At 53.7% G+C, this 23,925-nt stretch overlaps 10 protein-coding genes across 10 annotated transcripts; 6 read left to right on the top strand and 4 right to left on the bottom strand.

Moving 5' to 3' along the window:
• Positions 1-149: 149 nt before the first annotated feature.
• Positions 150-2,199, top strand: AYO21_10356 (hypothetical protein; the record flags this gene model as incomplete). Its single annotated transcript, XM_022660277.1, has 2 exons — positions 150-492; positions 542-2,199. The coding sequence occupies 2 exons, from the start codon at positions 150-152 to the stop codon at positions 2,197-2,199; spliced, it is 2,001 nt and encodes a 666-aa protein (XP_022507427.1).
• A 264-nt stretch (positions 2,200-2,463) lies between these two features.
• AYO21_10355 (hypothetical protein) lies at positions 2,464-3,590 on the bottom strand (the record flags this gene model as incomplete). The annotated part of the gene is made up of 2 exons (XM_022660276.1): positions 2,464-3,264; positions 3,360-3,590. 2 exons carry the CDS (start codon positions 3,588-3,590, stop codon positions 2,464-2,466), a joined length of 1,032 nt encoding a protein of 343 aa, XP_022507426.1.
• Positions 3,591-5,365: 1,775 nt separating this feature from the next.
• AYO21_10354 (hypothetical protein) lies at positions 5,366-6,536 on the top strand (the record flags this gene model as incomplete). Its single annotated transcript, XM_022660275.1, has 4 exons — positions 5,366-5,690; positions 5,757-5,817; positions 5,894-6,310; positions 6,386-6,536. The coding sequence occupies 4 exons, from the start codon at positions 5,366-5,368 to the stop codon at positions 6,534-6,536; spliced, it is 954 nt and encodes a 317-aa protein (XP_022507425.1).
• Positions 6,537-7,347: 811 nt separating this feature from the next.
• On the top strand, positions 7,348-8,888 carry AYO21_10353 (hypothetical protein; the record flags this gene model as incomplete). Its single annotated transcript, XM_022660274.1, has 2 exons — positions 7,348-7,369; positions 7,498-8,888. 2 exons carry the CDS (start codon positions 7,348-7,350, stop codon positions 8,886-8,888), a joined length of 1,413 nt encoding a protein of 470 aa, XP_022507424.1.
• Positions 8,889-9,304: 416 nt separating this feature from the next.
• AYO21_10352 (hypothetical protein) lies at positions 9,305-10,570 on the top strand (the record flags this gene model as incomplete). The annotated part of the gene is made up of 1 exon (XM_022660273.1): positions 9,305-10,570. One exon carries the CDS (start codon positions 9,305-9,307, stop codon positions 10,568-10,570), a length of 1,266 nt encoding a protein of 421 aa, XP_022507423.1.
• A 1,488-nt stretch (positions 10,571-12,058) lies between these two features.
• On the bottom strand, positions 12,059-13,123 carry AYO21_10351 (hypothetical protein; the record flags this gene model as incomplete). Its single annotated transcript, XM_022660272.1, has 1 exon — positions 12,059-13,123. The coding sequence occupies one exon, from the start codon at positions 13,121-13,123 to the stop codon at positions 12,059-12,061; it is 1,065 nt and encodes a 354-aa protein (XP_022507422.1).
• Positions 13,124-15,156: 2,033 nt separating this feature from the next.
• On the top strand, positions 15,157-15,828 carry AYO21_10350 (hypothetical protein; the record flags this gene model as incomplete). The annotated part of the gene is made up of 2 exons (XM_022660271.1): positions 15,157-15,244; positions 15,296-15,828. 2 exons carry the CDS (start codon positions 15,157-15,159, stop codon positions 15,826-15,828), a joined length of 621 nt encoding a protein of 206 aa, XP_022507421.1.
• Positions 15,829-16,798: 970 nt separating this feature from the next.
• On the top strand, positions 16,799-17,894 carry AYO21_10349 (hypothetical protein; the record flags this gene model as incomplete). The annotated part of the gene is made up of 3 exons (XM_022660270.1): positions 16,799-17,222; positions 17,358-17,530; positions 17,622-17,894. 3 exons carry the CDS (start codon positions 16,799-16,801, stop codon positions 17,892-17,894), a joined length of 870 nt encoding a protein of 289 aa, XP_022507420.1.
• Positions 17,895-18,881: 987 nt separating this feature from the next.
• Positions 18,882-19,604, bottom strand: AYO21_10348 (hypothetical protein; the record flags this gene model as incomplete). The annotated part of the gene is made up of 1 exon (XM_022660269.1): positions 18,882-19,604. One exon carries the CDS (start codon positions 19,602-19,604, stop codon positions 18,882-18,884), a length of 723 nt encoding a protein of 240 aa, XP_022507419.1.
• Positions 19,605-20,348: 744 nt separating this feature from the next.
• On the bottom strand, positions 20,349-22,716 carry AYO21_10347 (hypothetical protein; the record flags this gene model as incomplete). Its single annotated transcript, XM_022660268.1, has 6 exons — positions 20,349-20,699; positions 20,750-21,209; positions 21,266-21,730; positions 21,792-22,067; positions 22,118-22,518; positions 22,582-22,716. The coding sequence occupies 6 exons, from the start codon at positions 22,714-22,716 to the stop codon at positions 20,349-20,351; spliced, it is 2,088 nt and encodes a 695-aa protein (XP_022507418.1).
• Positions 22,717-23,925: the final 1,209 nt, after the last annotated feature.

The following is a 23,925-nucleotide window of genomic DNA, read 5'->3' as shown; positions in this document are numbered from 1 at the left end:
AGATGATAAGTAGTAGCACTTTCTCTCGCCTACCTCATTCCTGCAGACATTGCCAGTCGTTTGCAACAATCACCCCTGATGTCGCGGGAACCGAGGACAGAGTGCGAGAATTCCTCGGTCTGGACCCAAAAGCGCCCTCTGCTCCATACATGAGCCATTTTGAGCCTCTGTCTCCATTTTATATCTCAACGGCAGAACTGCAGAAAGCATCAGATGATGGCTGTTCGTTCGCCGCATTTCTGATCTCTCAAGCCGCTCAAGACGCAGAGTTGGCGAACAAGAAGTTCATGATTGCGGCCAAAGTTACAAAGTACTATTTGTGCCCGGTTCATATCGAGTTTGGTGCACTCTACGAGTGTTCTCCTGATCTAAAATACCTGCCAGCAACTGCAATGTTATGGGAAAGAACGAGGAACGAGCGGTGGCTGCCTCAACCGTACCCGACCTTTGTGAAGTTCGAGAATTCATCCTGTTCTCCAATGACAAGGAAAGGTAATGTCATCACCAAGCAGATATCTACCTCAAGGCTGACCGTCTGAAGGGAATTCTGCCCTTGGCAAGATTGCCAACCTGGAAATCAACCATTACCCGGCATCAGATACGGCATTTGACTTGTACAAAAGCTGGATGTCGACTTGTCTTGATAGGCACCAGGCTTGCCGTCGTCCTGACCCGCACTTTATGCCCACAAGGCTGCTCGAGATTGGAAAAATCAACGGGAAATTCAGACTCAAGCTCTGTAACTCAAATAAAATCTCTCCGGGTGCGTACGCAGCTCTCTCATATTGCTGGGGACCGGACAAGAACCTCAAGACCTCGTCGACGAACCTGGCCAGGCACGCCGCTGGTATCGACGCGCAGGACTTGTCACAAACTCTGCAAGATGTGGTGCGAGTCGTGGACAGCTTAGGTCTGACACTGCTGTGGATTGACGCTTTGTGCATTCTGCAAGACGACGAACACGATAAGGCGACGGAAATTGCTACCATGGATAAGGTCTACGCCAACGCCACCGTCACAGTTGCAGCCTCTCGCGCTGTGACCGCGCAAGCCGGCTTTCTCGCGGATCGGCCAGATCCGTGGCCTACGGGATCCAGAGAGCTCTTTGAGCTACCGTATTGTCTCGCAGATGGTCAGACTGGATCCATCGTTCTCGGACCCGACTTCAATAGACCCGATGAGCCGTTGGATTTCAGAGCATGGGCATACCAAGAGCGTTTACTGTCTCCTCGGATTCTCGACTTTGGAGCGGTCAACACTCGCTGGATTTGCTGCCAATCTGTCGAGAGTGACCGATATGCCTTCACCGATGGCTGGGATGGCCTAAATACTCTAAACACGGTACGCGATGACTTGAAGTCGAAGCATATTTCGGAGCTGTACGAGAAATCAAAAGATGGGAAACTGACGAAGCCGCCAATGACGGCCTTTCGCGACCTCTGGAGCGACATTGTCCAGCAGTACACTGCGCGTACCATCGGCGTTGCTGAAGACAGACTCCTCGCCCTCGGCGGTATCGCGAAACAGTTTGGCACGATCCTCGACGACGACTACAAAGCTGGGTTTTGGAGCAGCACTCTCGCGCATTCGCTAATGTGGACCAGGATTGAACACTGGAAACATGAACCCGAGACTCCTCACAGCAAGTACATTGCGCCGTCATGGTCATGGGCGTCGTTGAATGCGTGGGTGGACACTGTACATGCACGAACCCTCGATGAAAACTTCCGAGTCCTGCACTGTCACCTCGAACCTCTGTACAAACACGCCCCATATGGCGCACTGTCCTCGGGTTTCCTTCGCGTAGCCGGCACGGCCATCGAGACTGTTTGGGGTAGCAACCATGAAAGTTCGCGCTTTGCCTCCCGGGTTTCCATTCGTGATTCCAAAGCTAACGGGAAGTATGTCGCCAGAATGGAGCATGATCGAGCACCCACCGACCTCAGCCTCGAGGTCAAGGCCACCTTGCCGGTTCTGTTTCTGATAGTGGCTTCTGGAGATAGGAGAACGGGCAAAGCCAACTCTAAATGTCGATGCAGGAATCAAGGCTCGATTAAAGGCCTGGTGCTTGAGAGTCTTCCCGGCGGAACATACCGCCGGGTTGGATGTTTCTATCTTGGCGGAATGGAGATGGATAGGTACAGAGAGTGTCTTCGCTTGTTTCGCGATGGAGGCGTCAGAGAATTCACAATCGTTTGAGAACAGATTCGATCGTTTCCTCGACTAATAACAACGGCTGGACAACCCGATGGCGACCTGATAGAACGGGGCAGTACCAAGTGGCCGTGAAGTTGCTGCTCAACTGCGATCGAGCTCGAGCACGAGCAAGGAATGTGAAAGACGACATGACATTCGTTAACCCCACTATACGGGTATACTCTCAATTATCGACTGCGATGTCCTTATATTAGTATACAACGCCCCCTGCAACAGATTAAGAGGGACGGGACCGAGATGTAAATCTCAATTGGAGCCATTCGAGGCGACCTCAACCACAATCTTCCCCTTTGCACGCGCTGTCTTCAACTTCTCAATCGCCTGCGGTGCCCGCTCAAAAGGGAACTTCTCATCGACCACGGCCTTCACTCTGCCCTCTTTCATCCAGGTCGCAATCTGTTCCAGATCCGATGGTTTCGGCTTGGGAAAAAACCCGACAGACTGTCGCTTGCCGCCTCCCAGGAAGCCGGGCCACAGCTTTCTCAACAGCATATCCAGGATGAAGGCGCGATTGATCTGTGCCCCGACGACCATGAACAGGGCTCCGGGGCGGGTGTATTCGTGGCATTTCCAGTACAGCTGAGAGTTTGCGCCGATGTTGTCGACGACATGGTCGAATTTGTGCCCACTCGCTTTCAGAGCGTCCACCACGTTCTGCGTCCTGTAGTCGATGACGGCGTCGGCGCCGAGACTTTTGCAGAGGTCGACGTTGACGCTGGAGCAGGTTGTCGTGACGTGACACCCGACGGCTTTTGCGATCTGGATGCCAAAGACGCCGGTCCCGCCGGAGCCGCCGTTGATGAAGATCTTATCCCCCGCCTTGACGTAGGGGACGATCGATTGGTGTGCTGTCAGTCCTGCGACGCAGACTGTCGATGCAGATATTGGGTCCACGCCCTCTGGAATCGCCACGACTTGGTCCTCCTTGGCGACGGCGTATTCAGCCAAGCTCCCGCCGGCCAAGTGTGATGTCCCCGATGCTCCGAAGACCAGTTGGCCGGGTTTCAGAGACGATCCAGCAGCCGGGGTAATCAATGTGCCTGCGAACTGTGTATTCGTTAGCATTTCCCGGCGATGGGTGCAGCGAATAAATAGGTGCTGCGTCTTTGGCGACAAAGCACGCTGCGGGAGAAAATTCTTACATCAATGCCGGGAGTTGCTGGCTTCGGAATAGCAAAGTGACTGAGAAGCCGAATCTCGGCAGGTTTGAAGTCGACAGGGTTGAGTGCTGTCGCTAATATTTGCACGAGGTGCTGGTTAGACGAGGGCTGGGGTACCGGGGCAGACTCGTTGAGGCGGAGGTTCTTCTCGAGTCCACCTTTGGTATTGGAATATTGCCATGCTCTCATTACGGATGGTAGTGACCCTGACATGTTGTCGACGATTCTTTTGCGTATAGTGATTATATGCTGCTACGGGTGTCCTGTCGTCCCTCTGTGACCTGGATATATACTTGATATACCCCTCCATGCCTCCGCGGAGACGAGGTCGGACGGTCGGACGGTCGGCATGTCGGTCCAATCCACGATGCCGCCAAGTCGTCGTTTGTCGCTGGTGCCTCTGGGTACGTGCTCAAGCACGGAGATGGATGGTCCTTGTCCAACCTCTTCACGTGGTCCGATGTTGTTGATACGTCGGCAATGCCTCAACACAAAACCATCCTTCAAGAATGTCGGCATGGGCACTGCTTGGGTCTCGAGTAGTTTTTGTTTCGGGTGACCTCATGACTTTTGACTGTTTCAACGAGCGGCTGAGCCAGTCGCAGGAACATTCCGGGTCCCATGTTAATCGGCGTGTTGTTAGCCCATGTGCCCATCGGTACCTACGACAGATGTTGGTGGCCTGATGCAGGAGAAAAGTCATGACATTCCAGGTGTATTAGGTTCCAGGAATTCTTTATCAATCATTCTCGCAGAGTGACTTGCCTTTGCCATGCATGACGATGACTGCATCACAGACTGCTGCCACAACTGCTACTTCTACGCTTTTACGGGAGCCGACAAACAGTAAACGGTCAGCATACGCTGAGGGCGCGCATTCCCAGCCCCTGCCATCTCCAGTCAGCGACCTCCGCGGGCTCATCCACCCAAGTTTCATGACGTGTTATTTCGCTTAAGTGGGGGGGCGGTGACTGGCGCTTTTCCGTTTCTTGGATTCAACTTGCGATGCGCCCCTTGGGCCCCTTGGGCCCCTTGGGACGAAGCGGGGAGGCGGAGCCTTACGGACGTTTGGGTGGAGCTCCATCTGGCATTTCCCATTTGTATCCAGACATGGCCTGTATTCCACTTGTTCACACTCAAACTCTGCGGGATCTTCATGGAATGCGTGAGCTTGGTTGTTCTCTCTCTCTATCCGTACGACCCGCACAATATACACGCGTTATTGGTTCTAGAAATAAACGAGATCTGCGAAACACGGGCTTCCCATGTGCCGCTACTAAAAAAGGGGGGCACATACAACAGCCTTTCATGATTCCCCAGCCATCACCCACTGCTGCGGCACGGTTTGGCTCTCATCTAGGCATCATCCAAAAGGAATAGATGGAAAAGGTATGGAACACGAGTAAGTAGTTGTCAGTCACTGATCACTGGCTTGCCCTGCCCCCCTTCAACCCTTGGCACAACCCAAGACCAGGAACCCAATCCAGCCCGGCCCGTTTCTGTGTCTCCTTGAGAGAAGCTTGAGCTTGTTCGACGTATTCGCGAACTCGATTGGGCGTATTTCTGTCCTTTTGGGTCCTTGGGTTTCCCGTTCTACGATCCCAAGCCCTACGGCCTTATCGCAAGCACCGCAGGCTTTAGGACGGTTCGTTCATCCTACGGTGACACGGGTACTGAATGCACGACAAGGTATCATGATGCCCGCCATCGATCGGTATGTCCATACTGGGTATATATGTCAATCACCACGTATCTCTCCGAAAATAGGACATATATGCCCCAGTGTCTATATATTCGCCACGAGAAACCTCGGGAAGAAACATTTCAAAGGCGACCCAACACATCAATCAGGCACTCTTCAATCCATACCACATACATCTCTCTCGCTCTCTCTTCTCTCTTTTAAGTGAGTCCAGCCACAAGTCGGAGCCATATATACACAGGAGAACGAACACACACTCTTTCCTCCCCATATCAATCTCCTCACAATGGTGAACTCAACCGAGCCAATCTTCATTACGCCAGACGGCACCGTCTACATCGGCGGCGGCGATGACGCCAACTGCACCGTGTCCGTGTGCCCGATCGACATGAGCGTCTACGGCTACCGACCGTCGCTTGGTGCCAGCGGCGCCCTCATCGCCCTGTACAGCCTCTGCATCATCGCCCAGGTGCTCCTGGGATGGCGGTACCGGGCATGGGGGTTCATGAGTCTCATGGTGCTGGGCTGCGTCGACGAGATCATCGGATACGTCGGGCGGATCTTGTACTGGCAGAACCCGTGGGCACAGCCTGGGTTTATTATCCAGATTGGTAAAGCCTTCCTCCCCCTACTGTCTCCTGGTCGGGGTTTTTGTGTCTAACGAAAAGGAAAAACAGTCTTGATCACCATCGGGCCTGTCTTCTTCTGTGCCGCCATCTACGTGCTGCTTGCTCAAATGTAAGGATTCCCACTAATACTACCTACCCAGCGTTTTGCTTCCCTAGCTTTGTTGCTGACCTGCCTGCCTCAACAGCGTCAAGTACATCTCCCTCTCATCCTCGCGCTTCGCCCCCAAATACTTCTACTGGATCTTCATCCCCTGCGACATCATCAGCCTGGCCCTCCAGGCCGCAGGCGGGGGCCTGTCGTCGTCATCGGACGGCGGATCCCAGTCCGGCGTCGACATCGCCCTCGCGGGATTGGGGTTCCAGGTCTTCACACTCGCAGCGTTCGTGGTGCTGGCCCTCGACTACGCCATCCGCAGCCGCGCCGTGTGGATGTCCGTCCCCCTCCTGCCCCGGCGCTTCGTCGTCTTCTGCGGGTTCCTGTCCGCGGCGACGGTCCTGATCCTCATCCGTTGCTGCTACCGCGTCTACGAGCTGAGCGGGGGGTATTCGCGCGACAGCGACGCGTTGAGGGATCAGACGCTGTTTATTGTCTTTGAGTCTGTGTGAGTTACTCTCCGAGCTATTTCTGTACCCTTCTGTCCCTGTCTCCCGTAACTGACCATGGATGAAAAAAATAGGATGATCATCCTCGCCTCCTTCTGCCTCATCCCCGCCCACCCGGGCTTCGTCTTCAAGACCGGCCACGAACAACTCATCCCGGACGACGAGGGCATGGCCGAAAAGCGCATCTCTCCCACCGTCAGGTCAGCCAGTGACTCGCCAGAATAGGTCGAGTGCGTGTAAGGAGATATTAAGGAGGTGTTGGCCCCAAATGCAAATCTCTGGAGTTCATACGGATGGACAGATGGGGCGCTTCGAGGACCAGGCGGTTGATTATGTGACGCTAGACGGGTGTTTTGACTGCGTGCGAATGTGCATCACTCAAGGAAAGGGTAATAGATCTTGGTAAAAAGGGTTCGCAGTCCCCGTACTCGGAGTATTGAGTCCTATGGGTTTCTTGATATCTTCGTTTCCAGCATTCTTCTGGGTGGAAACGACGAGATATACTCCGAAGCAAAGACATCATATTCAGTCGGTATCTTGTACATACAGTCAACGGATCTTATTAAACGGTTCCTGCGACAAATTTCATCCTGGAAATACAATGTTAGACATATGAGGTTTTCACTCCCTATCGTGTTTCCACTCCTGCCCCCTGCACCGGGAGTGTAAGAGCATGGGTTATCTGAGACCATTGTTGAAATCGAAGTCGCGAGGGCCAAAGGCTCACAGTATTGAAAAAAGGCTGGAGCCTAGAATCCCACGGCAGCCGATGTAGATATATTTACCCTTTTGATGGTGGTGCCTTTGGTGCCTGAGGTACTCGTACATGTCCCATATGGCATTCATTGGAACGGAGAAAACTTAACGTCAGCTAAGCCACGCCCCTTCCCTGCCAAAGTTAGATGCGACTCGATCAGTCTACCTCGTACAGCTGACATATGCCACAAGACATCGCAACATCCAGGTGTATGTAGAAGGACGAATTGCCCGAGAGAGAAATGGTTGGCATACCAGGAAAGTCGCAAGGCTGTAACACATGCAGAAGGAGAAAGGTCAAGGTACGTACGTGGGCCCGTCGCTGTTATCGTCTACGCCATCTAATGAAGTCAGTGTGACGGGACAAAACCTCAATGTCGGAGATGTATCGCCTCACAAAAACAATGCGAAGGCTATGACCGATACCCAGTCTTTATCATTCGGGACCAAACGGGGCTCCAGAGACGACGGCCCCTCGAAGAAGCACGACCAACCACTACTACTACCACATCACAACCTACAGTGCAGGATCCCAACACGATACTCCTCTCCAGGCCATCTTCTACCCAACTCAACGACGCTCAGCTGGTATCCTCCTTCTGGGACCGCTACTCGGCAGACCCGACGCGGTCTTCTAGAGTGAGGGAACCGGCCTGGCTGTACCATTCGCTCTGCATCACGACACCAACGACGACCTTGAGACTCGCTCTTCTCTCTCTCGCATACACGAGGACGGGCAGACTTCAGAATAACCAAGTCCTACTGACAAAGGGCCAGGAGCTATACTGCCAGGCTCTCCGATCGATGCAAACCGCCTTGTACGACCCACAGCTCATGCGGAGCGACGACACCCTCGCGGCAGCCCGCTGCATGGTCTTGTATGAATCCTTCGAGTCGACCTCGGGGGACATGGGCGCCTGGCAGAACCACATCAAGGGCATCGCACGAATCATCCAGCTCCGAGGCCCCAAATGTCATTGTGACCCGCTCCCCAAATCTATCCTCGAGTCGATGCGGTACAACGCCATGGTCGTCTGTCTCACAACGAAGGAGTCGTCCTTTCTCGGCGGCTCGGACTGGCTGATGCAGCCGTGGACCGAGACGCCCAAGGATTTCGAACAGCAGCTCTACGACTATGGGTTCACGCTGGCCAATCTCTTCCGTAGGGGCGAGGAGGCTTGTCGGTGCTTCGATCGGGGTGTCATCCTCCAGATCTTTGAAAAGATCAGGGACTGCTACTCTGGCATGGGAACCCTCAGGGAAGAACTCATGGCCTTCCAAAGAGAACACGATCACTCCAACAGACGTGGCTTACGTGACCCATCGTCCAGCAAGCCCATCGAAACAGGCTCTGCCTTTGACTTGGCCCTTCTCCTCGCCCTGGAGCTATCATTCTCCATATTCGCCGTCGCCCTGATCGACCAATGCCCTACCGACATTTTCGAGCGGCGTCCAGATCTTCGAGCAGAGATTTCCGCGCACACGGACACATCACGCCGACGGGACTTATCAAAGCTCGTTATTCGACTTGTCCACCGCTGTCTCGGTGCCGGGTTCGAGCATGCGCGACAAAGACTCATCTTCCCGCTGAACGTGGTGAGGTGGGAGGTGAGGAAGACGCCCGAGGACAGCGCGCGGGTGAAGGCGCTCTTCGAGACGATCGCGTCGGGAAATCAGTTTCGGATCGCGCGCAGTGTGCACGATGCGGGCTGTTCGACCTTGCCGAGCGTGGTTACGCGCGCTGAGCGGGATGAGGTAGCGGGCTGGACTATGGAACATCATGGTCCAATGTCGTCTAGCCCTTTGTGTCAAGGCGGCTGAGCCCCCAACAACAGGACTCAGCAATAGAGTCAAAAGCGTGGTGATGATTACAAGTTCTCTGCAAGGGCATCGCGTCCTCTACTTGAATGAGAACTCCCTTTCGTCGAACCAGATATCTACTTCCTCTCCACCCTCTTCACTTCCCTAAAAGCAGCAGTTTTAAACCCCCGAAATGGACTGCTACGCCGTAGATCGACGGATCAGGCTACAGCCGAGCATTAGCCATATGGAAACTAGACGTCTCGACGTCACTACCATCGGCATCGTAATTCTTTCGTTTGCAGCCTCGCCCCTCCCCTCCGGCTTCTCCTGTAACGAATGGCTACTTCCTACCTCCAAAATAAACCGCCATCCTTCTTACCAAGCCTGCCGTACCCAAGAAAAGTGTTAGGACCTTCTTCTTCTGAAACCCCTCCATGTCCACTGTCCGCTTCTTCGACTCTATCCCCCACATCGTGCGTTATGGCATGCACGATGACAAAGAGCCCAAGTCGCAGACGCTCTTCTACCGCAACGGCGTCTGTTTCAGGGTCCACGTCTCGGGGGAAGATGTCGCAGGAACACCTTTCGCAGAGAAATGGCTCGAACTCATTAAGAAGAAGGATGTGCACGATGACGAACCGAAAGGCTGGATCCGCCGATGGGAGTCGCTGTGCGATTGTGTCATCACCCCGTGCTTGCCTTTGCTGGAAACCCTGGCTCCCAGCTCGCATAAATGGACAACCTTGCACGATTACCTGCAAACGCCGACGTATGAGTTGAAGCTGATCGCTGACGAGCAAGCTGCGCATGTTGTGCCCGAAGTCACCGAAGGGCCGAAGGACCGACCCTCGTACGAACACAACCTCATCAAATTCTCTGAATTTAGCTCCTTCCCCGAAGATGCCCCTCGATACCCAGCCGAGGATCTCGTCGTCCTCGGCCAAGAAAAGAACTGGCGCTGCCCACCGCACAAGGTACGTGTGCCGGGTGGGGATGTGGTTTACTTCCGGCCCTGCAATCAACCCGTACGACAAGCCAGGACCGGACAGATCACGAACAGTTCCGTTGACATCATCAATGCGTACTCACGGCTTCATAACGCAGAGTCGACTCAGTCGGGCGAGGAGGCGTCCCAGGGTGCGGCGAAGAGAATCAACATTCCAAGACTGCAGGGAATCGTCGTCAGCCACGCACTTTCAAGCCCCGGTGAAATCACTACACCTCCACCGCAGGAGGAGGGACTAGCCAAGTTGTCAGAAGAAAAGGAGCCACTTTGTGCCGGGATCCTGTTGAACTATGTGTCAGGTGCGAAGACCCTGGCAGAAGTTATGAAGATGTCCAGCAACGAGGATCACCCATTCAGCCTTTCGAGTCATGCCGAAAAGTGGCGGGGACAGATCGCCACAGCGGTCGAACACCTCCACGCACATCATATCACGAAGGGGGGTCGATCCGACGATCCCAATCCGTGGTTCTTTATCAATCAACACACGGTCCACCTTGCCAACGTGGACTGGGACAACATCTCCTTCGGGCACACGGAGGGAGCCGGCCTCGAAGACGCCGACGCTTGGTTGGTGCTCGAAGGTGGCTGCACGGTACACCCGACCACCGAGCTCGAAGAAGAGACCGAGGTTGAGAAATTCAAGCAACAACAAGCCATGGATTGGGAGGCTGTGGAGAAGGTGTTCCAGGGCTGACGGGACGGGGGGCGGCGGAATCGTGGTCGCTTACGCGGGAGAGTTCCGAGGTCAGGCAAAACGGGAACTGTACTGCACATTACTTTCCCATCGCTTACGAAGGGGCACGTTGCCAGTTGTGAGATTATATCTCGATCCATCCACGTGAAGTCCAGTGGAGAAGGGCAAAAAGGGGGGTAAGGGCGTCAAAAAGACCTCGGAGGATACAACAACAAATAATGACCGTCATTAACTCTTCCTTTGTAGGTATTTTTTTTGGCGTTGCCTGCCTGTCCGCCTGCCTACCTGTCTCTCTGCTGGATGAGAACAAAACAAGCAGGCAGGCATCCCTGGACGTTCTCGATTCTTGATCACCATAACCATAGCCTGCAATGAGGAAGCTGTATATATGACGCCTCGTTGTCGCTAGCATAGATGCTAGATCACCCTGGATGAATCCTGGATACATGATGGACTATTGAGCTTTTACTGAGGCACTTCCCGTGAACTGGTTCGCGAGTCTGGTATTAATCCCTTGCCAAGTGAGCAGGACCAATCTCACAAGGACTGGAGGTCCCCGCACGTCCTTATATTTGTCTGCTGTCTGCCGTCTGACGTCTGCGTACAGCATATTCCAAGGTGGCTCCATCCTCTATCAGAAGAAATGGTATCAAATCCCGTACCAAGGACCGAGACTCGATCTATCAGGGTTGGGGTATCTGTCCGCCATACCATACCATGGTTGTTTGTTCATCACCGTGATTTAAATTGTTCGCCGTTTTGGTCAACCCCCAAACAAGACCTAATGTTTGACTGGTGTTGGACAAGAAAGATTGAAGAATCATATAGGTTTTTCCTCAAATGCATCCCGACCACCCGAGACGGATCCGTTTTCCCCCGCGAACTTCTGGGAAAGGATTGGCAAACACCTGTTTGTTAACAGCGGTCGGTCTAGATGCGTGCGGGGACGGGACACGTGGTAAATCACTCGTTCAGTCAGTCAGTCAGTCAATCATTGAACCAGCCAGGTAGAGGAAAGGGTGAGTATTATATATAGTCAGGCAGACAGGCAGGCAGACAGGCAGGCAGACAGACAGACAGAAAAAGTAAACGACACAGCATTTATTATACAGAGTTCAAGCTGTCAGGCCGCCTCAGACCGCCTCTTTATTCTGCGTCTGACATAACTCCAGCATTGACAAAGTACGGCCGTATGGCTATGTGGGCATGTGGGCGGGTAAAGTACCATCCGTCTCGACCTCCTCCAAGGATTTGCTTCCATAAGCAATTCCTTCATTCCTTCGCAAACCTGAGCTTGACTCTTTTCTGGTCGTTGCTCCTCGCTCGAACCAATTAGATTTTCGTTTCTAGAGACTGGCAAGACTGGGTTATATTACGACTCCTTGTCCCTGTCCCTGTCGGCCTCACTCTGGGTCCATTGGTTCGTGGCGGTGTCGTGGTCTAGAGTCCGGGTTTCGCCACTGTAGTATTTATTCAACGTGTCTTTGCTCACCAGGACGACATAGACTCCAACACTGTTCGGAGACGAGGTCGCTCTGGTGGCTCTGGCGCCAACATCGAGGCAATCACGTCCCTTGTGTTGGGCGGCAGTCTCTGCAGCAGATGAAACGCTCCGATGGAACAGGTGGGAAACCGCATCGTGCATGCGTCCCAATCGGGGCAATGGTCTTTGAGCCTGTCATCTGACCTCTGTGGTGTCACATAGGCCTGGTAGTCTGGGTCGTCGATCGAGGCCGACGACCACGGAACCGATCCCGTAATCATGGCGTAGAATAGAATGCCGAGGGCCCACACGTCGGCTTTTGCCTTGTCGAACTCGAGCCGGGTGAAGACGTCGGGAGGCATGTAAGCCGTGGTGCCATAGTCTCCGGGCACGACGTTGACCCAGTCTGCTGCGTCGGAAGATTCCGTGGGACAGTGGGAGAAAGTGGCGGCGCCAAAGTCGATCAGTTTGGGCCTCCCGTCCGCCGTCAAGAGGACATTCTCCAGCTTGAGGTCCCCATGCGCTATATCCAGAGCGTGTAAACGCTCGACGGCCTGAACGATGTCCCGGAACAATTTTGTCAGAGACCTCGGACTTGTCGAGCGACGTTCCTTGGCCAGACTCCGCGGGCAGAACTCGGTCACCAGAAACCATGTCGACGAACGGGTCTCCCACAGCAGCTCAATGCTCTCGGAGATGCCAGGATGGCCATTGACGAGGGATCCCAGGTGATACTCGAGCTTTACTCTTTGTGTCAAAAGGTCAGGTCGATCTGCGGCCGCGTTGTGGAATCGCTTGACCGCCACCGTAGCATTGTCCGCGTGACGCAGGAGCAAAAGAACAGAACCCGATGAGCCAGTACCAAGTTCTTTCACAGGTGCCCCATAGTCAGACTCCAGGCTCCATGGGAGTATTGTGTAAGGAACCTGGGAGTAGTCGAGCCAGCACCGAGGAGACGTGGGCCCTGCAGAACAGCAGCAAATCAAGCTCAGGAGGACAATGGCAAGGAGGAGATCGAGCACGATCCTCCCCGTGTCTGTCCATCGTCGATTCAGGCTGGAGATGACCATGTCTCTGAGGTAATGGCGGCAAAACTGATATTGGGTGAAGAGTCCATATGTGTGCGAGTCAAACCTGATGGGTCGGGTCCATGCGTCGTTGCTTTATGGCGTCCCAACTCCACCGAGGAGCATGTCGTATGTCGTATGTTGTCGGTGTGTATGTGACAACGGGTCAGCTGTGTACATCCTCGCCATGTTAGGATCATATCAGCCCCAAAAACATCGGTTGTATCGAGGTATGGGTCAGGCCCTCCATGCACATTTCATGCGTGGTCGATTCTTTCAGAGGCGATCTGCCAGCATCAAGCTGAGAATCCGACGAGGTTTGGGGTGCGAGATAGCAAGGTGGTACGAGATGGAGATGGATCATGACGCTTTCCAATCAAGGTACGTGTCTCGACAGTCGAAGGATGATGGTCGGTCCAAAGAACCTTTAAATAGTGGAACCTGGAACCCACTTGGTTTCGTCAGCTGCTCGCGTGCCCTTTGCCCCCTTGGGGCCGCAACCGCCCTAATATCGTATCGCTCTCCTCCGTTCGTAATCTGGTGGACATGGGCTTCGGGAGATGTCACCGGGACGTGCCTCATCTATTCAAATCTCACCTTCCTATAAGAGTTTAAGGTCTCGCATAAAGCAGCTGTGACTTATTCGCCTGCAAGGACAAGGACACAGATACACAGAATAAGCCAATGGTTTAGGGGAAATGCTGACTCTTAGCTGTAAGCGACTTTCCCACCAATCCATGCCTTTACTCGCCGCTCATTCCCTTGATTTGGCATTGCTGTCTCGATCCACAAGTTCTTCTCCCAATCAACCCCAAGAGCTTCAGTCTCAAGAGAAGTTCCCCACAATCCTTCCTGTGGAGATGCACAGCTGTGCATCGTACAATGAAATGCTTGATGATTGAGAAACACATTACAAGGCCCCCTAAATAACCATTGAATGGTAAGGCAGTCCATCGGCCCTCGACCAGACAAGCTGCAATCTCACCGCCACCTCGAGACTCCTCGGCTGCGTCCTTGAGGCTCTTCCCGCAGACATGGAGTCGAAGGTAGCACTGCATCGACGGTTGAGCAACGATAGCGGTGCTTCGAGAGTACACGTCTTCTGCGTTGCATCAACTAATGCAAAGCATACACCCAGAGTTCCTGGATATGTGCTGCTGCTAGCCTGGCTCAGCTAAGCCCGTGTCACCATAACTTAGTGATCGACTGAAGATTTGTGGTCCTTTTGTGCAATCCACCGGGATCTGCACCACCTGTGGCCCCTCACAGAGTGTGGAGAGGCAAGGCTTGTGTGAGCTTAACAGTTGTTTGGTCGCTGAAGTGACCTGCTAGATTGCCGAGCTGGGCCAATACCGTTCCACGCCGTGCACTTGATCAACTGAGTCTAGTCCTGATATGTTCAGTACTTTCCATATTCTGACTCTCTATTCAGACAAGAGGCATGACATGGAGTGGTTCATTGGCGCGCGGAGCTCCTTTTGACCTCGGTGAGACACATTTCGAGCCAGGCTATGTCGACATGGGTTCATGTTGTATACGACGTGGATTGAACCGGGTAATTCTGCACGCCTGCCCGAACCAGGAGGTACGAATGTTGTTCCATCACAAAGGGCATATGCGTGGCCACTCGTTCTCAGCTCATGGTCAGCTTCTGTACATAACGCATGCGACCCTCCTTGATACCGGTATCACAAGCACCGCAGCTCCGTCGATCCACCGAGATGACCAGCGACGGCCAATGCCCTGACCCGGGCATGGGGTGTAATGATACCTTGCCACACGGACGCGAGAATCTTCCAGAGGACAAGAACAGGAAATGCTCGTCAATCAACCATGGGTTCTACACGGTGGCGGGGCCACCCGTATGACGAACAATCGCCGATGGTCCGAGAGGTCAGGCTTTGCAAGAATCGACACTGCACTCGCCGAAGGGGGTATATAAACGAGGACCTCGACCCCGTGCCTCTTGAGATTTTTTGGACCTTCTCTTCTCCCAAGTCTCTACCAGTCTCGTTGAATTCTCGCATCAAGCAACCATGAAGTTCTTGCAAGTCACCTCCCTCCTGACGCTGCTTGCGGCATCGGCCTCGGCCTTGCCGACAGCCCCGGCTCCGGATGCCTTGAGTAAGTGTTTTGAGCGTTGATTGTGGATGGGGTGCTGACAGAGGGTGTTAGAGGCTCGCACTGCGGCGCTCATGGGAGCTGCGAAGCGGTCTCCCGAGATGGACATCTACCATGCTACTGCAAAGAGATCCCCGGAGATGGACATCTATCATGCTACTGCAAAGAGATCTCCGGAAATGGATATCTACCACGCGACAGCCAAGCGGTCTCCCGAGATGGACATTTATCACGCTACGGCCAAACGCTCCAAACGCTCACCAGAAATGGACATTTACCATGCCACTGCTAAGCGTTCTCCAGAGATGGACATCTATCACGCCACCGCTAAACGCTCACCGGAGATGGACATTTACCATGCTACGGCAAAGCGTTCCCCCAAGCCTGAGATGGACATTTACCACGCGACCGCAAAGCGCTCCCCAGAAATGGACATCTACCATGCTACCGCTAAGCGCTCCCCAGCACCAGAGATGGACATCTACCACGCGACAGCGAAACGATCCCCGGAGATGGATATTTACCACGCTACGGCAAAGCGCTCTCCGGAAATGGACATCTACCACGCAACTGCCAAACGCCGCTAGAGGTAGAGCTAGGCCTCTCATACAGAGCTCTGGCTCCGGTTTTGCTCGCATGGTTGAGAGATGAGAGACGAGGGGGGAGACGGAAGTATTCGGAGAGAGACAACGACGGATGACACAGCGAACGCGAAGGGGAACTCTGTTCTGGCTCTCAGAAGAACAGTAACAGCAACAGGACAATCATTGAACCACAGATGTTAACGAATCAACCTCTGTGTCTCTGTGCTTTGGATGTGTGTGTGGATTGGGTGGGGAAAAAAAGGATCCATGCGATTGGCAAGCAAATACCTACATACCTACCTATCCATGTCCTTTGGGTAAGTAGGCAGATCGATAGGTAGATATATCCATTGCATTCCATTGACCCAGACCCCCCACTTTTCCTGTCAAGCAGTCCTGGGGAGGCCTCTCATAACGTAGAACAAACCAAGGGAAATCTGTCCGCTCGGTGAAGTAGAAAGCCTGACGAGCTGGCTAAAAAGGGGTTAATAACGTAAAGTACAACGTAGTAACGTACTATTAAGAGGTAGCAGTAGCGAGCGGGAGGGATTTGCTGGCTGTACATGTTCGTAGGCCCCGGAAGTGGGAGACAGGGAGGGAGGAAACCTCCCAATATAGATGAATGTATGCTCCATAAATGCCCGTATCAGCTCGAGGCAGGTCTCATGATGATTCCTTCCACGCAATCATATCCCTCACGCTCCATGTTCCATTGCCGTCCATGTCAGACAACTGGGCGGTCTGTATAGAAAACCCGTATCCCCCACTGACTTCCAGTCCGCCACGTCCCACGTTTTGTCAGCACATATACCCTCCTCTACCCGAGCCTTTTCTCTCCATCTCTTTCTCTCTCTCTTCCTCTATCTCCTCTCCCCATATTTCTGTCGCTGTCTTCCCGCTTCTCCAACCTTGTGGCTGCTGACGGACTGGACCTCCTTCAACTATACCTCCCTTTGTTGGTTCGGGACTCCAAATGCCACCGTCAGAGTACTCACCCAGATCTTCCGACGACACGCTCGTCAAGCAGCATCTCTCTCCCTCGTCGCCCTCATCGCTGGATTCCTCTTCTCTCATAAACGAGAAGCCGCGCCGGCACCACACCCTCCACCCTGCGTCCTCGGCCCTGGCGAACCTCCTGCGGCGCAAGCACGCGGGCGGCGATGACGACGAGGAAGATGACGCCAGCGGCGGCTATCTGATGCGCGACCACCGCGCCCACAGGACCCAGCGACTGCTGCTGGGGTGTATCGGCGTGCTCTCGATCCTGTGCGCCGCGCTGACCATCGCCGTGGTCAAGCTCAGCGTCACGCCCAAGGACGTCTTTCGCCATGTCCCCGAGGCCAAGGCTGAAGTCATCCACACGCCAGGCGTGATGCCTCCGATCCTAGGACCTGAATGTATGTTTGCCTGCGTTTCTGGGTTTTGTCGAGACTCCACCATCCGCTTTCCTCTTTCCTCTTCGGTAAATCCAGTAACCTGCAGAGTGCTCGTTATATGGTGTTGGCCCCGCTAACATTTTCGATTCTTTCCAGTCACGAAAAAGACGGTCCTCTTCCAGCGCAACGAGTCGTTCATGGGGTCCAAGGAAAAGGCCTACCCTGCGTGGCACGAGATCCTACATCGAGCACGTCACGGGCGCGTGGCATTCGACAGCATGCCCGGCGAGTTTTACGGCGTTGCCGGATACCATCAACTGCACTGCGTGGTATGTCTTGTCCCGTTAATCCGCCGATGCTTTCCTAGCACACCTTTGATGGTTGTATCATCATGTTTGCTAACCTTGATTGTTTTGACAGTGGCTCCTCCAGTGGGCTGTTGACTATTCGGTCCGCGGCATCGTGCCCGACGAGTTGACCGCCGACCACATGTTCCACTGCACCGAGTACCTGCGACAGTCGGTCATGTGCTACGCGGACCCGACGCTGGAGCGGCGCTTCGAGGGCATTCTGGGCCCCTTCAGCGCGAACAACACCCACGTCTGTGGCGATTGGGACAAGCTGATGGACTGGGCCGATGACCATATCTACCTCGGACCGTACCTGAATCCCACCACGAAGTTGCCGCCCTAAGAGAGGTATCTTCAGATCGGAGTGAGCGGGCAAGGGCGAGGTGTTGCAATTATTAGCTGGTCGTCAATAAAATTCATTGATTCGAGGATACAATCCCCACTGGTGGTCCAAACATGCCCCGAATATGCTGTGTCTTCTCTATAAAACTGTAATCAGTCTATCTTCAATTTCGCTTTGGCCGTGAGACTTCTTCGATGCTCTGGGTCGAGCTAATTCGCTTTGTGGACTGGATTATAGTTCTGTAAAGGGAAGTAGATCGAGAGGAAGAGTGGCGGCTCGACAGACGCTGCTTGCGCTTAAAGTATGCCCGACTGTCGGAGCGTGTGAACCAGGACTCGGTCTCAGAGCTGCATCGAGACTCGGTTTCACTGGAGACATTGAGCTACTGCCAGCTGCATTGCGTGCCTTTGTTGTCACCGAAGCCCTGGTATCTGTCGCTTCAGGTCCCGTCGACGCACATGGTGAATGCCATCTCGAGGATTCTTCGTGCAGGGAGTTGTTCACGGCGGACGTTCTTTTGCCCCCTTTAGAAGCCTGAGCGACGGAGTCAATCAGAGAACTGAAGAGTTTCATATAACCTCGCATGTCGAAATCACTGACCAGGTGAAATGTGAGGTTTGTAGGAGGAGCATCTTCTGCTCTCTGATCGATCCAGACAACGACTTCCGCCTGATTTTGAAGCGAGACCACCCCATCTCCTTCGAAGCATCACCACAAGCATCGAACCACAATATTCGTGCCGCGGCTTGTTATTGTCGTCGGACAGAGCAGCACAACCATAGTAAGGTCGCCAGGGATCCGGGATACATAACTCATTTGGGCCAGGGAACTCCTTCAGCCTCTCGGATCTGCCGGGACAAAGGTCGCTGTTACCACCGATTGGGAAGTGCGGGCCATGTTTCGAATTTCCATACTCTTCGTACCAGGTGGAGACGGCGTGCGTGCCAAGGTCGAACGGCGTCATTAATCAACATCTTGAAGATTTCTTCAAGAACCAGGAAAATACTGCGGCGGTTGCCCCCGTTGTATCGGCGCGACCGGACCAGCGACCACCCCGCCGACACCAACGTTCGGGACACTCTTGCTCCGTCCGTGAAAGGCCATCATGATATCGTCCTTGTCCGCCTCGACATCTGGATCTCGCTGACTGGGTCTCTGTCTCCGCTTCATCCTGACCCGCTCCCTCGCGAACTTCAGCTGGTCTAGAGTCTGCTTCACGGCCTGTCTCTCTGCGCCATCTTCGTCCGTGCTGGTCAACTTCACCTCCGACTCGGAGATCAGGCCGTCGAGCTCCTTCTCCTCGCCGTCCAACTTGCGCAGACGCTGGCACTCTTCCTCCCACCAGAACAGCATCCCGACCAGTTCCTTCTGCCTATAGATATTCAACAGGGCCAGCTGGTGAGGGAACTTGGGCCCGATCCTGTGCGTGTCCACCAGTCCGTCCTCCATCAAGATCTCGTTCTTTTTCAGCTTGGCGTAGACTTTCTTGCTCACGCTCTCGGAGTCGACGACGCCGGCGACGTAGAAGGATCGCTCATCAAGCACGTAGGGGTTCGCAGAGGCGATCTGGTGCATGTAGCACATGTCCCGACGGTAGCCCGTCAGGTCACCTATGCGGGTAGGGGTCTCATCTGCGAAGAAATTAGGAACGGCGGCATGGGCGAAGCGCGTGAAGGAGAAGCCAAGAGATCCGTTGCGCTTGCGATACATTGTTGCCGCTGGCTTGGACGGGAATATAGGCTATAATTCTAAGATTTAGTCGGCAATCGTAGCGTACCGTCTTTTGCAAACGAAGGGGTGGTTTCAGTGCGGGAGGAACAGAACTAAACAAAAAACAGAGGAAACGCGGGGCAAGTTTAACATCTGCTGAGAGACGCAGAACATTGGAACATTGATCAATGGGCCGGCTGAACCGGAAGAAAGAATTGACATGTGGACAAGTAAGTACCAGTACATGTCCACAACTAGCAAAGGCTGCAGAGGGGGATTGCTGAGCAGTTACTCATACTATATAATTTCTACCACGTGTTTGTACATAAGTGTATCATTGGCCCATAATCTGAGTATGTCACCACAACGAGGATCATTGTGGCCCCGTCGATCGCCATTCGACTCGGATGTATCAGGTCCCAGCAGGCTTGAACTGCACCGTGTATCGAGAAGCCTACCAATGCTCCCAGGCCTCGTTGTCCGCTCTATCTCTTTCTCTTAATCTCTTGTCTTCTCTAGATCTTGCTCTTCTTTCTCTTGTGCTCTCTATTCTTGCTCTTGTTCTCTCAGAGGGACTTGCAAAGCCCAATGTATTTGCCTCCACCTACCATCCGGTTGGCGAAATGAGGAAATTATTGCATTCTGTCTCAGAACGTGAAAGTTGAATGAGTGAGGAGATGATAAAGGGAAAATTGAAAGGCACGCCCGTAACGCCCGCCCATCCCCAGAACATCGACTCGTCCATCAGGTGGAGAGGTGTCGTGGTAACTGCGGCTCGTCATCTTTGTATGGCTCTCCAGCTGCTTCCCGGGCCAAATCGTTGATCCATCTCTCGTTTGGTTGGAATGACTTTCCGCCCGCAACGCTTGAAGCGAGGTACATCCAGCTGAGGGCGTTTCCAACCGTGTGCACTTCGTCACTGACATGTGTCCGCGCGTATTCGCTCATGCGACCATACAGTTCCCTGTCATTGACCAGATTGTATAGATGCTTCGCAACGGCGTCGTGGTCGCCACGTTGGACAAGGTAACCGCTCTTACCGTCTTCGACTTGAAGTGGAATGCCTCCAGCGAGGGTCGCAATGATTGGTTTTCCCTATCGGCATGTTAGCAATACTCCAGAATAGCATACCACATATGATTCACCTTGTGCAAGGCCTCTGACACCTTGACCTCGAATCCTTCGCGGGTTGATAGCTGGAGGGCGACAGTGCAAAGTGACATGATGGCGTTCAAGATCTGGTCACTTGGGCCCAGACGCACAACAATGATATCTTCGACCAAATCGGGAAATTCGGTGAGAATCAAGTCCATGGTCTGCTCATAGATCAGCGTCGCGTCAGGGTCGTCCACAGAACCATGTCCACAGAGCACCAACTGGTGGATTTGCTCCAAAGGTCTGTCTTGCACCATATGGCGGAACTTGGCGTAGCTCCTGATGACATCGGGAATTCCCTTGGAAGGGTCAAACCGCGCAACTTGTGTGAAGTATCCCCGTGCTGGGTATGCAAGCTGCGGAAGGCTCTGAGCTTGACAAACCTGCCGGAGAACGTGCAAGTAATACTGCAAATCCCAGTCGTCCATGTGTTTGTTGAGACCGTCAAGCCTAGATGGTATCGGTCAGATTTGTCGAAAAAGCTCAGTGCTCGATAATATACTCACCAGTCGGTGGTTGCCGGGAGCCAGCCCAAGGTCTCTTTGCGAACATCAGGGGGAACAAATGACCGAACCGGATGGCTCAGAAAGACGTCGGCGTGTTGAATGCTTGACCACATATTGCGCCAAACATGCTGTGCGGCACTTCCGTTCTCAAGTACTAGGTCGTCTCTGACTTCGATATGGCATCGGAAGATGATCGGTCGGTCTGGCGCCATCTTTTTGGCAATGGGGATGAGCTCAGGCATCTGAGGGTCGTCGATGATGATGACATCCGCACCACCATCCTTGGGCGCAAGAAGTGGTCCTCCTTCGCCGAGCCAATATCGTTCCGCATTGTCAACGATCCACTCTTTGATCTTGATCAACTGCTCATCCGTTGTTCGGATTTCGGGAGGTACAGCACCCTGTAGGATATTGTGGTTTGTTTTGGTGATTCGGAAAACGTCGGGTCTGGGTTTGGGCACAAACCTAGATAAAATCCACGGTAAGAACAGCGCTCGTCAACAGAAGAGATAGGGTCAGGACGTACCACTCGACATTCACATTGTAGAGTCTCAGGAATCGGAGCAGAGCGTGCCGCATCAAGGCAACTCCGCCTCCCTGAGGTGTCGCGCTGAAGAAAACAACTCTGAGTTTGCGGTCGACCACATCTTTGATGTGTTTCTGCACAGCGCGCCAGGTCGGCTCCCGGACGGATGCTTTGTAGTCGTCGATGGTGGTGAGCTGAATAGTTCCACCTAGATCGACCTCGACCTGGTTCTGGAAGCTAATCGACAAACGCGGTTGCTTTGTTGGAGCATATAGCCTGACCAAAGTTATTGCTGAGTCACCGGCGGTGAGAGGGCTATAACTTACGCAAGACACTTCCTTGCTGCCGAGTCGGCAACCTCGTCCACTCGTTGAGCTCTTGCCCGCGGGTTGCCAGCCTGGACAAGTGGGTTGGACGTGACCAACATGGGCACAATGTCCAACTCGGACCACAGCCTCGAGCACAAATTTGGGCTCTTCGCGTGCACGTCGCCAATGACGCCGACACCAAGAATTTTGCACTCGTGTTGCCTCCGGTAGTTGGATAGCTCCTCAACGACGTGGTCTGCAATCCAATCCCCATCTCCGCTCCCCTCACGCTCTTCCTCGGGGTCCAGGGATATACGGTGGACAGCGAAGTCGATGCCATACGTTCCGTCATGGATTGCAATTCCAATCTTGAGTGCTCCATCGCTTTCTTCTTCAATGGCCAGGCCAGCCCAGTACTCCTGTACGGGAGAGGTTAGAAATGGCCTGAACTCTTGAGGCAGCAATGGACCAGCGGCACTTACACTCAGAGTAGTCCCGATGTCGAAGCGATCGGGGAGTCTGAAGCTCAGTGCTCGACTGCGGCGGCGCTTGATGCCCCATTTGCCTTGGAAGTCGTGGTGAATTTGGGTGCTGAAGCTTCTGCCTGGGTCACCCATAGTGAGACAGCCTTGATATATTTGCCAAGGTGTATGTTCAAGTTTGATTTTCGAAAATGTTTTGGTAGAGGTACAATCTGCCGCAGGGAGGGAGGATGTCCTGGTTTATATTCAGTCACAGCGATCGATTTCACCAGTGAATCGTCGATATCACAGTGAGGCAGTGAGCACAAATGAGAAAATTGGACAACGAAGCGATACGGCTGGCGGTGACGTCGCCCCAGCGTCAGGAGCCACAAAGAGCTACGAACCAAGCCTTTGAGCTGCAAGATACAAAGTACCTGGTACACACAGGATCCATGTCACCCTCCTTCGGTAACGCATGATGAGACTTTCCGGGCGGGACGAGCTTATGCGAGAAGAGCAATGGCGATCGGTAAACATCACCTGATGTTTCAACAGCTCAGGCACAACTCATTTCCGTTTTGGTTATTGGGGGGCGCAGGCTTGGGAGCTTCACCTCACAGTCTCGGGACCTCGTGTCGGCCGACGTGGTAAGCTCGTGTTTGCTCAGATAATGCCTCTGCTGCCTCAGCTTTGTGCGCCTCGTGCAATACCAGCAGACCAACCGAGGCGAGGGAGCCCGGTCGACAAAGAGTCCACGAGATGCGTGGTCGACGTTTCATTAGCATTCGGCACTTGTGCTCCACTCGACTTCGTTGCGCCCCCCGGATCTAGCTCCCGCCACTTTGTACCTGTCGCTTCTTGATCTCATCTAGATATGGGCATGCAACCAGCGCTGAAGCGTGGATTCCTTTGATACTTCTAGAGCTAACGATGGTGGCAGGTGATCATCATCCTGACTGCAATGAAGAGAGTGACGGTCCAGAAGACGATCTCGTTCGGGCTGTTTGAAGACAAGTCGTGGGTGTCGTGGGTATTGCTAACACACAGGTTACTCCCATCTACAAGCACAAAGTACTGGGCATCCCTAGTTGCTAACATGAAGACCCTTTCCTCGCTTCCAAGGGTGGCACATGACCTACCAGCGCCTCACCTGCGCCTGGCACCTGGACAGACCCGACAGAAGAAATTCAGTGAGCGCCGCCACCCGAAGATACGGCTCTGTCCATTGAGACATTCGACTCACTCTATACCCTATACAGCCCCTTACATCACTCGATCGCGGCCACCACCACGGAAGGTGATGCACCCAACGCCTCAAACGTGGCAAAGACCAACCCCCAATCTGGGCTTCTCAAGATAAGA

This window comes from Fonsecaea monophora (assembly GCF_001642475.1).
Source record: "Fonsecaea monophora strain CBS 269.37 chromosome Unknown Scaff117, whole genome shotgun sequence".
NCBI classification, from domain to species: domain Eukaryota; kingdom Fungi; phylum Ascomycota; class Eurotiomycetes; order Chaetothyriales; family Herpotrichiellaceae; genus Fonsecaea; species Fonsecaea monophora.
Note: the sequence above shows the minus strand (reverse complement) of the source record. Positions and strands in the feature narration are given on the sequence as shown.